Source organism: Chenopodium quinoa, unplaced genomic scaffold (assembly GCF_001683475.1).
Source record: "Chenopodium quinoa cultivar QQ74 unplaced genomic scaffold, ASM168347v1, whole genome shotgun sequence".
In the NCBI taxonomy this organism is placed as follows: domain Eukaryota; kingdom Viridiplantae; phylum Streptophyta; class Magnoliopsida; order Caryophyllales; family Amaranthaceae; genus Chenopodium; species Chenopodium quinoa.
This window is the reverse complement of record NW_018745240.1, coordinates 1,256,350-1,272,192: the sequence shown is the minus strand read 5'-3', so window position 1 is coordinate 1,272,192 and position 15,843 is coordinate 1,256,350. Positions and strand designations below refer to the sequence as shown.

Here is a 15,843-nt window from a genome sequence, read left to right as displayed (position 1 = left end):
CAATTCATACCACCACCATATAGTAGTTAGTAGTCTTGTCACGCTATTTATAATGCAGTTAAAGCGGTAAGAACCATTAAATTCAACACATTACCTTTCATGGAAAAAAACAAAGCAGTATTAGCAGTAGAAAAGGCTCAAGTGTAAATCATAACTCTAAAGGGACACCAGTTGAGTAAAACCAACAGTTCACAACAACTTAAATATAAATATCAAAATCATGGAATTAGGCTAAGATCAAATCAGATCATATACAAAAGCAAAAAAGTTCGAATCAAACAGATAAGAAAACATGTTTATTCCATATCACTGTATCATATCACAATAAAAAAAAATTTAAAAAATTAAAAAATTAAAAAAAAAATGAAAAAAAAAAATAAAAAATTCAGGTGGAATTAGAAATAATCAATGAAAAAGATCAGAGAACTTGTTTTATAAATTAGTATTAATTATAATTTATTCATTTTGGACGGCTTTAATGAGAACTTGAATGAATGCATTATCTGCATGGTACAATTATATGTATGATGCACATGTAACATGTTAAGGCATCTAGAGAGATGTAACTTTTTTATTTTGTTGTATATTATTAATATGCATTTCCTTTTAGAGGTGGATTTTTATTGAAATAGGTTCTTTATAAAAAGCAGAATCTATGTATGAAGTAGCATAGCCAACACAAGAAAAATACTTGTCATACAAGTTTTATTTTTTTTACACTTTTGTAATTTAAACACAAATGTAAAAAGCTAAAAACAACACTAAATTGTTTTGTTAATAGGGTTTTCAGTTAATTTCACATATTTGTTAGTTACAATAACAATACTCCCTTTGTTTTTGATAGATATTTTAATTTGATGTACCCATATCTTTATTCTATTTTTAATAAGCAAAAATATCTATCTTACTCCCTTAACCTTTAATATTTTACCTAATTCCACCCACTCTTATGTTATTCCTTATTCCTTACACCAATCCGCCTTTTTTACCCTCTCTCTTATTTATTTGAATAAGAGTAATAATAGTATTCCTATCAAAATAAATTAATAGTCATAATTTTATTTACATTCTAACTTGAAAAAAATCAGATCAGAGTAGATTTGAACAGATAAATTCAGATCAAATTTAGGTGAGCTAAACATAGCCTTAAAACATGGCAATGAAACTATATGACTATGTTAAGATATAGACTACAGAGAACAAACTCAATGAAGGCAAGTATTTTATACCTCCACGTGTTCAGTGCTTTTATCTCGACATTGGTTAGGTTGGCGAAAAATTGCGTGACAAATTATCATAGAAATCTCTTTGCTGCTCCCCCGCATAGAAATAAAAGAATATACAAGACAAGTTAGACAGTCATTTTTTATAAAGTTTAAAACCCCAACAACGCAATTAAAACAATTATACCTTTTTGTTAACAGAAGGAGCCAATCCCACCAATGCTTTTTCAAAATGACTATTATTTATTATCCAAGGAATGGCACCTGCACCCCTTTGCTTCAATAATCGCATCTCCTCATGAGCAAACCTATTGGCTCGGCGCATCTAGCAGTATTCCCAAAAAAAAAAAAAAAAAAAAAAAAAAAGAAGATACTTAGACTATATTGCTAATTGAAAGGAATATCAAGATTTTAATGAACATCCACTGAGGGATGTAGGAGTACCAGAATGGTGATAAAGACATAGCAAAGAAAAGAAACAGGGAATGGGGTGAACAAACCAGGGAATCAAGGTCAGCGCCACTAAAATGATCACAAGCTGTTCTCTCTGCAATAGCAAGTAAATCCACATTGGTATCTATAGGTTTCTTTCTTGCAAGAGCTTTCAATATTAAGCCACGTTCCTGTGGACTAGGCAGAGGAATGTATAATAGTTCCTCGAATCTTCCAGGCCTCAATAAAGCACGATCTATCAACTCAGGTCTAGAACATCCAGATAAAGACTGTCAAATAGGAGGATTTTGGCATTGATAAAACATATTATGAGCAATGATAAGTAATTAAAAAAAAAAATATTATACCGATTTGTAGCACCAATGACATAAACCCCCCGCCTTTCCTCTGCACCATCTAGCTCAATAAGAAGCTGCAATGACAATTCAAAATTTTAACATCTGAGTGCATCTTCCATGTGAAAAATAAAACAAAACTATACAGTGGTATAAAGTGAAGAACCTGCTTAAGTATCCTATCAGTAACCCCACTAGATTCTCCACGATTAGCAGTCAAAGCATCCACCTGTGACAAGTTCAGCATTTTCAAATGTCATCTATTGAATTTGATTCCTGAATTTATCTTGTAGTCCTATTCTTGTTATGATACACACAATTAAAAATACACTGATATAAAAGAAGAATGGGCAGATAAAAAGGAAGGATTACTACATCCTTGACATGGTGACAGCTTTAAGATCTTAATTTAAGTTTCCAATAAGTTTTTGAGATGAGTGCTTTAGTGACAGCATATATATCCAACTCTAGGTAATAATGTGAGCTGGGAAAACACTTTGAGCTTTTGTTTGGCCGTCACTTAACAATTCAACAATCAGGAGATTAGCAGGGAAGAATACATTGTGATGATCAAGAAAAACAAGAAAAGCAATAGTGACCTAGATAAAGTCATTGCCTATTACACAACAAATTTTCTTTTCAGATATCCCATCATAATGCAAAGCCAAAAGCTTGATCAACCTCTCACCCCCCCCCCCCTCTTTCTCTCCTATCAAAAAAATACAATGTTCCAACTGTTTCATGAAGAAAAGCAATAGTGACCTCATCATGTAGATAAACCCATTTTCTGAAAAAAAAAAAAAAAAATGTAGATAAACCCATTGCCTATTACACTACAATTTGCCTTTAAGATATCTCATCATAATGCTTGGCCGAAAGGTTGTTCAAATTTGCCTCTCTTGGCTATATTAAAACTTACAAGCCAACAAAGGAAACTAACAACGAGCAACAACAATGTGAACATTTAAAACAATAATTATAACTTCAAGAAAAAATATTCATACCTCATCAAAGAAGAGAATACATGGAGAACATGTCCTCGCACGGTTAAAGATCTTGCGAACAGCCAATTCACTTTCACCAACATATTTGTCCATAAGTTCAGGACCCTGGTAAGGTTTTTTTAAAAAGCAGAACATTCAGTACTTCATAGCAAGGTGAGTATGCTTTAAAGGCCCAATCCCCAGAAAGCAAAGATGCAAACAGACAGGGGTGAGTGGGTGGTGGGTGGGGGGGTGATTTACAGCAGGGAACAGTAAAAATAGACCTTGATGTATATGAAACTTGCACCAGCCTCATTAGCAACAGCCTTGGCAATCAACGTTTTACCACAGCCAGGGGGGCCATAAAGCAAGAATCCTGCTGGCAAATCTTCTACAAATCCCTGAATAATGTCAGCAGCATTAAGAGTCAATATACAAAAATCATCAGACATAAGATGCTGCTCATAAAAGCAGACATTAGAACCAGATCAACAGTCGCACTGGCTTGAAAGTTGAAATGGTGTAAAAAATTTCTAGCTGCAATGACTCGTTATAAAGTCGGTTTAAAAAAAGACAAAATACCACAGGCAGCGGAAGGATTCACAATGACTTCTGTAGAAGCAGCAAAGCACCAGGCTTAAAAAAGCAGATAAACCTCTCTTAATTAAAAAGGACAGCAGCTTATCATGAAACACTCATCAACAAGAACCTACTAGTTGTATACATGTGCTTTCCTCCATAATAAATTAATAAATAAATAAATAAAGAGAAGGTATTGGGTGCGGACGTCCGCACGCAAATTTGGTGCGGGAGGCTTGGCTGATATATTTTACTTGTTGGCTGATATGGTTTTTGTATTGGCTAATATATTCTTTTTGTTGGCTGATATGTTTTTTTATTTTTCCTTTTGTTGGCTGATATCAAACATCATTTGGCTTATAAGTTTCTTTAGTTGGCTGATATGTTTTTTATTTTTCCTTTTGTTGGCTAATATCAGACATCATTTGGCTTATAAGTTTCTTTAGTTGGCTGATATATTTATTTTGTTGGCTGATATGTATATTTTAATTGTTGGCTTATATGTTTTATTTTGTTGGCTGATATGTTTATTTTGTATATTTTGTTGACTTACCTGTTGCTTTTGTTTGCTAATTTCATCCTTTTGTTGGTTGATATGCTTCATTTGTTCGCTAATATGTTCCTTCTGTTTGCTTATTTGTACATTTTGTTGGCTGATATATTCCTCTTGTTGGCTGATATGTATCTTTTGTTGGCTCATAGGTTTCTTTTGTTGGCTGATACATTTATTAATGTCTGATACGTCATCTCTATTGTTGACGAATATCAAACATCAACTGCCTTATATGTTATTTTTATTAGCTTATATGTTATTTTTATTGGCCGATAATGTGTTGACTTATATAATTAACAAGTATTGTTGGCTGATATAATGTTGTCTTCTTCACAAAATGGCAATTTTTCTCTTCCCCATGCATTCTTTCTCTCTTCTAATCCTACGCAGCCCCCACCCACCACCAATACAACCACAACCATACTCTATAAAATTTACAGCTTATACATTCGTAAATGATAATTTTGATTATTACCACCATCACAACCCCCTGCCGCCGCCCCTTACCACCATCACAACAAAGTTAAATCACCTTCCTCCGCACTTGCTGCCACCACAACCCACCACCACCAAGCGAACTCCCCTGTTCCCCAATTCACCAACACCAAATCGCATCACCAATATTTAAATCGCACCAAATCGCCGCCAATCGCACCAAATCGCCACCACCGTTCCACCTTCAGCCCGCAATTGAGCCACCAATCGCCACCAAATCATATCAGCCACCAAATATGAGGGTTTTTGCTGAGACTGGTTCGTGAAGGTGGTCGAATTTTAGAGAGTTTTCGTGGTTGAATATGTGGGTTTCTCGTGAGGGTGGTCAAATCTTAGGGCGTAGGAAATTCGTAGGGGTGGTGGCCTAGGTTTCGTGGAGGTGGATATTTCGTGGGGGTGTGGAGCTTCGGTGGGAGTTTGCAGCCATGGTAGGAAGAGACCACGAGGAGAGAGAAGATTATGGGAGTTGCAGTCGTGGTAGGAGGAGTTTGTGATAGGAGACGGTATAAGGATTCTTGTTGGGCTGCCGCACGAACTATTGGGTGCGGACATCTACACCAAATAGTTTGTGATAAATAAATAATGTAAAAAACATACTCTAACTTCATGAAAATCAATCAAACCATGTACCATTAACAACTTCTAACACACGTATAGAATGGAGAGGTATCTACGATAGGGATGCAAGTGGGTACAAAAATGCGGGTTCCACACCACATCAGCGGGGCGGTATATAGATGAGTATGGGTACAATAGTCATACCCACCATGGGTGGTGGTTAGGTGGTGGATTTCAAGTAATACCCGCCTACCCAATCCCGCTTTACCCACCCAACTTAGCACTTTCAACCATGGAAAAAAACCGCGGTCACGGACGCGTTGTCACGGAAGTGGCTTGTAACGGTCAAATAGAACGGATCGCGAATTTTGCAGCGTGATTTTTTTCAAAAACTTCATATAAGTCATTTTTTGAGCTTTAAAATCATTTTTTTTATTTATACAATATTATTGCCAAAACTACTTTAAATACAACCCAATACATGAGATATGGCATTTATAAATTATTTTAACATTATTTGAGCTCTATTTTATGTTACACTCAAATAAAATAAGAGCTACAGTCAGCATAGCCATATTTGCTCACAAAATCGATCCATATTCAACCTAATTTCCTGATCTAAGGTTGAAAATAAAACCCTAGATCTGTTAATTAACAATTGGACTAGCCATAAAAGGAAGAAAGATATTGGGGCTTTAAGTCGTGGGGATTAGGCGAGCTGAAAGCAGTTTGCACTCCGGCCAAATTTCTTTCCCAACGATGACTATTTGCAGGTCCTATTTTCTCTCTCCTCCCTGATGCGGCTGGCTTCCTTGCTTGTATTCTCTTTTCTACCTTTTTACTTTTGTTATCACGTGGCCTTCTCTCAATTCTTTCTTTCCTTTTCTTTTATTTTTTATTTTTAAGTTTATTTATGGTTTGAAGGGTTAGCTTTTTCTTTAATTAAAATCTGTTTGGAGTATTTTTGTTCTTCGCAAACATTGAAGATTGATTTTCTACATTTAACGGCCGCTACAATTATAGAACGGTTATATAACGCCGTTCTACCGTTAGTAACGGCCGTCGCCGGCGAGTTGGGTGTGATTTTCAATGCGCCGTTATGTAACAGCTTTTTGCAGAACGGTAAGTCCCAAACCCGTTACAAAGCGGCCGTTATAGAACGGAAGGACCGCTTTTTAATTCAATGCTTACAACCATAAGTTATTTTTTTACAACTACTTTACAATTATTGAGCTTAAATTTGGTAACCCATAGCTCCATAAGCCCAATTTAAAGTAGACAAAACCACAATATTCAAGTTCCTACCCACGTTGTGTCGTGTATTGATAGTTTAATATGGCCTGTAGTGTAGAGCTGTTACTTGAAAAACAACATCTAATGCTGCACTTTTAGTCGTTTTGTTTTTTTTTTTTTTTTTGACAGCTAATTGATGCATTGTTACACTATATTGACTTGTAATTTTTACCATAAAATTTTTGCCAAAATGAAATACTATTGACCACTTCAAATAATATGTAAAATGAACTACTAATTATAAATGACTACAAGTCATTAAGGCCCCATTTGGTTTGATGTAAAATGTTTTTATGGAAAATGATTTTCCCATTTTCCTTTGTTTGGTTTGTAACGGGGTGGAAAATAATTTTCCCAATGGTGGAAAATTGCATTTATAATGGTGGAAACCATTTTCCTTTCCAAAACAAGGGAAGCCTCATTTTCCTTCCTCTTTTTACTTTCCTCTCATCCATACCCACATTTCCACTCCTATTTTTTATTTCTCTTTAACTTTTCTTGTAAGAACCAAACAAAGGAAAACTATCTAGCTAAGTGTGGTTTTCCTTAAAAGTATGTTTTCCATGAAAACTAAATTTTCATTGAAAATGTTTAACATCAAACCATACGGGGCCTAAATAGAAAGTAGACAAAAGGTAAACCATTGCTACACATGCAGCAATCCTAAGTAACCAAAAACGAATTACATTTATCCAATAAGAAACTGCATGGAAAATACAAACTGCACATTGCACACGATTATTTAAATAAATAAATAAATATTGCATAACAAACTAATGGTAGCATGAAGCCTATTCTAATTGACAACAACTCAATAAAGTAGTTATCAGTAATTCTCGAATAACAAAGTCTAGAATGCTACTCCACATTAATTTTAGTGATTGCAAAACACAAAATCACATATTACACACTTTAATGATTACAGATATTGAAGAAACAATGACTACGTAAAACAAGTCAACTAAGAACTATTAGAAAAAAAAATTAAAAAATTAAAAATAGAAGAACAATCACAGAAGTTCAACAGTCAAATGTGTGTAGGTTAAGAGTACGTGCAATCTAATAAACATAAACGCTGTAATCAAACTAATAAATTTGACAAGACTAGAAAACTTGAAAAAAAATAGTAGTATAATTAATTACCTCATAATCTTCAGGATTTCTAATAGGATCAACTATACAGCTCTGGAACTCCTGCCTTATGGTGCCAAGGCCTCCAACATCTTCCCACTTCACATTAGGAACAGTAGAGAAACCTTCCCTCTTTAAAGATGGTTGAACATTCTTACCTGCAACCTAAATCAATACATAGTCCAGGAGGAAAAAAACATCAACATACTCGGAAAAGCACCTAAATCCATAAACTAATAATATTTCATGACAATAAATGGCAAAAGTAGCAAATTTTACAATGAAACAAAACTTTTTTTACACTTAGGAAAACATTTACAGTAAAGTTCAAGCTGACATTGTATTACCTCAAAATCTGACATTTTGGGGCAGAGTGTTTCTATTTCTCCAGGCATAAAACGTAGTTGCTTCCACCAACCGTCATCTTAGGGCCCAACTGCACACTCCTTAAGACCCTCATCCTTCTTAAAGTTTATCATCTTCCTCATAGCATGTACAGAAGCTTTCCTAACATAATCTTCCAGGTCAGCCCCAACAAACCCTGCTGTGTCCCTAGCCAACTTTCTAAGGTTCAAACCCTCTTGAACACAAAGATCACGTGTCAAGACTGAAAGTATCTCAAACCTTGCATTTTCATCTGGAACTCCTAGTTCAATCTCCCAGTTAAATCTTCCAGGTCGCCTTAATGCAGGGTCAAGAGCATTGGGGCGGTTGGTTGCTCCAATAACAAGAACATGGCCTTGTTTGTTCTCAGAAACTGAAATCTCCGGAACTGCTGGAGATGAATGTACTTTACTCTCACTCACAGATTTCTTTTGACCAGCTACAGAAGCATTCTCACATATAGTATCCATGCATTTCAATAACTGAGTGACAATTCGCCCTTCTTGCCTTTTCTGCGAGCTCTCTCTTTTCTCCGCAATGGCATCAATCTCATCAATGAATATTATTGAAGGAGCAGTCCTACGAGCTTTTAAGAAAAGCTCACGGATGTTTCCTTCTGACTCACCTTCAATATGAAAACACAAGGAGCCACAACATCAAGTACTACTATAGTAAATTCTAACATAGATATCATTTACCATCATAAGCAAAGCCAAAGAAGACATCATGAAGGTGTGAAGCCTTAAGATGATGGCCTAAGGTGCACAACAACACACTGCCGACACCATAAGCAATGTCAAATAGCCTTTCTTCTTTAAAAAAACCTTTTAACCAACCCTAATTTGTAATTTGAAAAGACGGTAGGCCAAGAATATGAAATTTTGGATGCTCTACTCCATTCATTAACTTTACGACATATTAAGAAGGTGGCAAAATTACCATCCTATGACCCATTTAAATAAAAAAAAAAAACTCAAATATGAACGGTAACAAAGAAATTTCGCAAGCAATGTGCATTTTCACCCTCCTTCATCCACATTCTCTCCCTTCTTACCAACAATAGTAGGCCTTTAAAGGCCACAAAATATATCAAAAACATACGTAGTATAAGCTAGTTCTGACATGACATACCTGATACACCAGATACAATCTCAGTCGATGCAATCTGATACAGAGGAATGCCGGCTTCATTAGCAATAGCTTGAGCCAACATGGTCTTGCCACACCCAGGAGGCCCATGCAGTAAAATTCCTGTTGGTGGCCCTGCATGTAATTGACACAGCCGATTGAGGAGTTCAGGGTAACGAAGTGGGATAAGCACATTGTATTTTAATTCCTCCAATACTTCACGCATGCCACCAAAATCCTTAAACATGGGATGCGCGTGCACCTGATCTCTACCGTCATCTAACTCCATATTTTTCTTTCCTATTCCTCCAGTCTTCTCAAGCATCACAATATTCTCCATCTCATCCTTTTCTAATAATACTATATTTTTCTCATTTTTCGCCTCCGTACTCTCTTCTGTTTTATCAGGTTCATATCCATCCTGACAATAGGCTTCCCTCAACATTGTTTTCATCAAGTCAAACTTCGGACTAGAATCCTCCTCGTAACTTGAATCAAGGGATGAAGATGATAATGCTGAAGTCGATGTCGATTGTTGCACTTGAACATCTCTACCGCCACTACTATCATTCCGCTTACGCGGGAAAAGGGCCTCCCTAACAATTTTGGTGAGTATTACGTCTTTCTTCCTCCTGTACTCCGGATAAGTCTTACGTACATATCTCACAGCATCCTCCTCACTCTCAAAACGGCTGCAATCCCCCAAGCGTTGTTGTAAAGTCCTAAAAGCGCTACGACCACCACGGGAATTCGATCCCTTTCTCATTGTGTTATCAATTCAAACTACCAAAACCCTAAACCAAATTTAAACCAAAGCAATCTGTCATTGAACAGATCATCCTGTAATGGCTTTTATACAATTTCATAAACAAAGTAATTTCATAGTACAAAATAAACAAAAAGCGCATTCCTTTCCAATTATATTGAATTAATCAGGTATACATTCAGGCCCGTCCCTGAGCAGTGGCGTGTCCAGGATTTGCGAAGTGTGGGTTCGAAACTTCAGAAGTTCGGAATCATAATTAACAAAGGGATGAAAATATAATAATTAAAAATTAAGTACATAAGTTCATATTATGAATTACAAATAGATTACACATAGAAAAATGAAAAAATAAAACTACAGAAGCATTTTTTGAGTATATCTCAAATTCATTATATATCACTATATCTCAAATTGATTAAATATCACTATACCACAATGGCACAATCTACAATTTTACATTATATATCATTATATCTCAAATTCCCAATCAAATTAGCAATAATCATTTACCAATAACTCAATACGACAATAAAGGCAGCAAGGCACTAGTCACTTAGTCAGGCACTCAAGGTCACAGGCAGCAAGGCACATGGCAGCAATTCAACAAGACAACAAATGCAATTAGACTAAAACTAAAAGACAACATTCAGTCAGTCACAATTAGTCAATTAGACAATTTCTGAATTTCGACAACAATCACAACATTCACAAATTACAATTAGACAATTTCAATAACATTCACAAATCACAATTAGACAATTTCGAGTTTTCGACAATTGACAACAATGAAATTATGAAAGACAGAAAGACAGCATTATCGCATACTCGCATTGAGCATTCACAATCACAGATTCACAGCAAGGCAGCAATAAGCATGAAAGGAAACCGGAAAGGCAAGCTCACCAGACACCAGGTCGACTGGTAGAGGCCGTGCCGCCGTGAGCCGATTGAACGAAGTGCCGTATGCGATTGCGGTATGTTGAAGGACTGAAGCGTCACGAACTGATTGATTGAACGAAGGTGGCCGGTGAAGGACGACTAAAGGCGGAATGCGTCACGGAGTCACGGACTAAAAGGTGGCCGGCGGGCGGCAGGCGGCGGGCGGAGGGCGGCGATTGGCGAGATTTAGGGGAGTTAGGGTTTTAGAATTTGGGGGAAAAGCGGAAAACTGCTCGTGATAAACAGTAATGTAGAAACCAAAAGGAAAAAAAAAAATTAAGGTGACGTTTGGTTCGGATAATGAAAACGGAGTGAAAAGGAAACAAATAAGAGGAGGGAAAGGAATCATTTAGCTATTATCTTTACATTTGTTTGGTTTAATTATGGAAAGGAATCAATTAAACTTTACTCCCTTTGTTTTTGTTTGGTCTACCTAATGGAAAGGAATCATTTGAAAATGCAACTACTTATAATAGGAAGTTTTTGCTATTTAATATACGAGCAATTTTACTTGATCAAGTTACATACCATTATTAAAATACCATAAAAATAAGTTAGCTATAATATTAAACTGATTATATCATAGCATAACAAGTACTTTTTGTAGGAAACCAAACAAATGTATACCACAAAATTCTGAAATTTAAGAACAAAATATGGTGTTCTAGCACCAATAAGCCTTAATTAAAGTTTCAGAGGCTATACATTGTAGATGATTAGCAATACTTCCACCTACTTTTTCTTAAGGAGATCTAAAACATATTGTTTCTTCAAGTTAGTTGGAGCTTGAAAAAAGATTCGAAGCTTATGTTTTTCGGCCATGAGAATTGTTGTCACCTCTAAAGATTCCGAAGGAGAAACACCATCTAATTTCATAACTTCTTCTAACACCTTATTCACTTCATCATCCATTTTTTGCTCCCTTTCTTCGGCTTTGGACCATGAATTTGCCATAGTTCCAAGATTTGCATTTATGTCCTCAAAAATTTTCCCAAAAGTTTTAGATGTATTATGAAGAGAAGCTACTAACTCATTAGCATCATCTACCTTTTGATGTGTCTTTCCTTTTCCCTTCATTTCTTTCATCTTTGCTTTCTTGGAAGGAGTATTATCATCCTCTTTCTTCATTGGCCGCTTATGGGATTAAGTTGTTGATTGAGTGGAATGGGTAGAATGAGTGGGAGAATCCATATAACCGTCTTCGTCACTCTCTATTGTCATAGACTGATTTGCAATCTCAACATTCATGTTATCAATAGCTCCAACAAATGATTCACTAACTTCTCCGGTTGCTTTATCTTTTGCATAGATTTCAGCAAGTGTCTCATAATGAGGAAAGGGTAGTCCATACAACCCCTTTGCTTTCTTGTGAGCCTGCAATGTACACAAATCCTTAATCAACTTCATTTTCTTATTATGCTGATAAATATAGTCCTGTAAAATAGTCTGCAAACTGATAAATATAGTTTGAATTCAGTTTGATAGGCATGCAAAATACAATACCAAATCAAGAAAGTGATATTCTCATACAATACCAAATACAATACTTTAATAACTCATACAAATATATGTTTCAAATACTCATATTAGCAAGTGAAGGGAAATTCTACAATAATCCATCAATAAGGCTACAAAGAGAATAGGGAAACAAAAAAGAAAGATAATGCAACAATGCTTGCCGCTATAAAATGAATAATAACATCCTCGTTGCGATATAACCAAGGCAGCAGAACACAAAAACTTCCAGAAGGCATAATTCCTAGCACAAAATTCCAAATCAAGAAATTCTTGAGCCTAAATTGAATAACTTTTCGAGATCTATAACTTTGATGAAGGAATTAAGGGCTAAAAACGAATGGAATATATGTTTTAGGGCAAATAGAACTGCAGCTACAAGGAAACTACAGAATAACAATAGCAGCAATACAACACAGCAACAACAACAATATAACAGGCAACAACAATTTGAGCAGCAAGCCCATAGAATATAGCAGCAAGTAGGAAACAAAATTATAGCAATATGTACTAACATTCAAGCAACAACATTACAACGTCAACAATAGCATTATTGAAATGAATTTAATAACTACTCAAATCATAAAAAATGAAGAACATTAAAAAGCTTACTTACCTTAGCCCATTCATCAAATACAGTTTTCTCTACTTGCAACATTTTTTTGTCCGAATCCCATCCAAATCCAGAAGTAGATAACATCTCTGCCATTGCACTATATTTCTCTGTCCAATGCTTAATCCTTGACTCAATGTGTGGATCAGCTTTCAAGCCACAATTAGGTAGCACAGATTTTATCATTTCTTCCAACTTATTCATGTAACCACTCTTGAAGCCACTTTCACTTTTCCATTTAGGATCGAGAGATAACTCATGTAAATATTTTATGAGCACCGTATCTTCCTCAAAGGTCCAAAAACGCTTATTCTTACCTCTTCCTCGATTGCTTCCCTCTTCTCCCATCATATACAACTTCAAAGAGAAAATATACATATATCAAGACAATGAGTGCAAGAGTATAGGTATCATATTGTGTACTAGAAAAAAGTAAGTAAATTAAACATATTACTAAAGAAGCAATGCCGTAATTGCACTCGAAAAAAGTAAGTAAATTAAACCTATCACAAAAAAAATAAGTAAATTAAACATATCACTAAAAAAGTAAGTAAATCAAGTTACAGGATTCTAACAGTTTGGTCTTAGCACTAAAAAGTATTCTAACATGAGGTGATGCAGCAACAACATCTTGTAATTTGAACCCACTACACCGAGGATCTTGACTGCTAAACTCTTCTACCTCTTGCCCTCCACCCATTAAACATATCTTGTGCTAGTGTGTTTCTAAAATTGGTCCACTGATCTGAAGTCGCAACACTTGTAATATATTCAGGTTCATCATCAAAATCATCATCGGAATCTTCACTCAACTCTTCTTCCTCTATATCATTAGTAGGCATGACTCTTCTAATTAAGTTATGTAGTAAACAACAAGCCATCACGATACGACCTTGGGTGCGTATAGGAAAAAACGAGGGACTCCTAAGTATGCTCCATCTCCCTTTAAGTAAACCAAAACACCTCTCTACCACATTTCTTTCCCTAGCATGTTTCATATTAAAATATTCCTTGGCACTTTCAGGTTGTTTATCTGTCCACTCTTTAAGGTGATATCGTTGCCCCCTATATGGAGCGAGAAATCCGTCGCAATTAGTGTAGCCCGCATCAACCAAATAATAATTACCTTCACAAAAATCAAAATAAGATAATCACTAGATACCTTACTAACAACTATAATTATACTCACAAAAAACAAAAGACCTATTCCATTTACCTCGAGGTACCCTAAGACCATTTGGCCTAGAGAGAGCATTACGAAGGACACGTACATCATGGGCTGATCCTTCCCACCCCGGAAGCACATAAATAAATTCCATATTTGGTGCACAAGCACCTAAAACATTCATAGCAATTGTGCCTTTCCTTGTTTGATATTTTCCCCTTTCTTGTGAAGTCACTCTTACGTTAATATAGGTACCATCTTGCGCTCCTAGACAACTCTACATTATAAAAGACAAAGATATGACTCATTTACATACATTACATGAAAATCTAACAGAAAAAAGAACATGAATGGAATTATACCTTGAAAGGTTGCCACCTTTCATCAGATATCGCTATAGGCTTGTGGAATAAGTGTTCATGCAACTTCAAAATAGCCCTTAGACATAGGTTAAATTGTCGACTCACTGTTTCCCCACTTCTTAAAAAGAGATTTTCAATTGACCTATTATTTTGATGATGAGCCAATGTGTACAAAAACATTGCAACTATCTCTTGAAGAGTCATATTTCTTGTTCCACTTAAACCTCCTATATCTCTAAGCATCTCACAAATAATATTAAAAGTACGTCTATTGACACGAAGCTCACTTTTACAGCTTACATCACTCTGTCTTATTAAGTGACTCAAAAATAATGAGCGTAACAATTTCCTATTCCTTTTCCTTTCATTGATTTGAGCCCCTCTAATTGTAACAACGCTCATCAAATACCAAATCCAAAACAGCATAAAAACTACAATAATCATTGTAATAACCAATTGAACTTGTTTTGCTCTTCTTTTTTTCCCAATACGAGCCATTTCAAGAACCTTAAAAATACATTCAATAGAAATAGATAAGATTCTAGTGCCACAACAAAATCATGCAGCTTAAAAATTTTCAAATTATGCAACCTTATATCTAAACATTCAACAGAAATAGATAAGATGCTTCTCAACATGTATTATTATTGCTCTAAAATACAATATCAAAGAACAAATATATGGCTGTTTACTTTTATCAAGCTTCAGTACGACTCTGGCATTGCAGAATTTTGGCTTCTACAATGATTATGAGATTTATGACATGTATTTTAAATCATGGTATCAAAACTTCAACGACTCAAATCGTGTGGTTTCACGGTCTGTAACACCTCAATATCATGAAGCAAAAAGCAAAAAATTCAATTGAAAAATTTAAAACTCAAATAAATCAGAAAAATTAGGGAAAAAAACTCTAGAAATTAACACCATAAATCGAAAATAGCAATCAATAAATAGATCAAACATTCAAACGAAAATATAGATAAAACTCAAATAATATTGCAATCAATCATGTATTTCGAGATAGAAAAATCAAAATATACAATCAATCAAATAGAAAGATTTATAAATTCAACAACAATTCAAAATCTAGGGTTTTGAGATAACATACCTAACTTGAGCGAAATCTAGAGCTTTGATAATTTGGGAACGAAATCTGGAGCTTCAACCAAGGAGCGAAATCTAGGGCTTTGACATTTCTTTGGGAGAATGTCGCATGAGAAGTCGGAAAAGATGAGAGAGAAGAGAGAGAAAAGGCTGAGATGTGTGTGTTTTTTGGGTTAGAGGAGAGAAACGTGATTTGTTTCTCTAGTTTTTTTACCGGAAAAAAAGTAGTGGAATGGGTTACCACTAAGAAACGTGATTTGT

At 35.3% G+C, this 15,843-nt stretch overlaps 1 protein-coding gene and 1 pseudogene across 1 annotated transcript; both read right to left on the bottom strand.

The window, feature by feature from the left end:
- Nucleotides 1-1,256: 1,256 nt before the first annotated feature.
- Nucleotides 1,257-11,122, bottom strand: LOC110711213 (annotated as a pseudogene).
- Nucleotides 11,123-11,963: 841 nt separating this feature from the next.
- LOC110711193 lies at nucleotides 11,964-14,919 on the bottom strand. The gene is made up of 5 exons (XM_021889572.1): nucleotides 14,476-14,919; nucleotides 14,165-14,390; nucleotides 13,638-14,074; nucleotides 12,952-13,305; nucleotides 11,964-12,254 (listed from the first exon to the last, which is right to left on the bottom strand). Exons 1-5 carry the CDS (start codon nucleotides 14,917-14,919, stop codon nucleotides 11,964-11,966), a joined length of 1,752 nt encoding a protein of 583 aa, XP_021745264.1.
- Nucleotides 14,920-15,843: the final 924 nt, after the last annotated feature.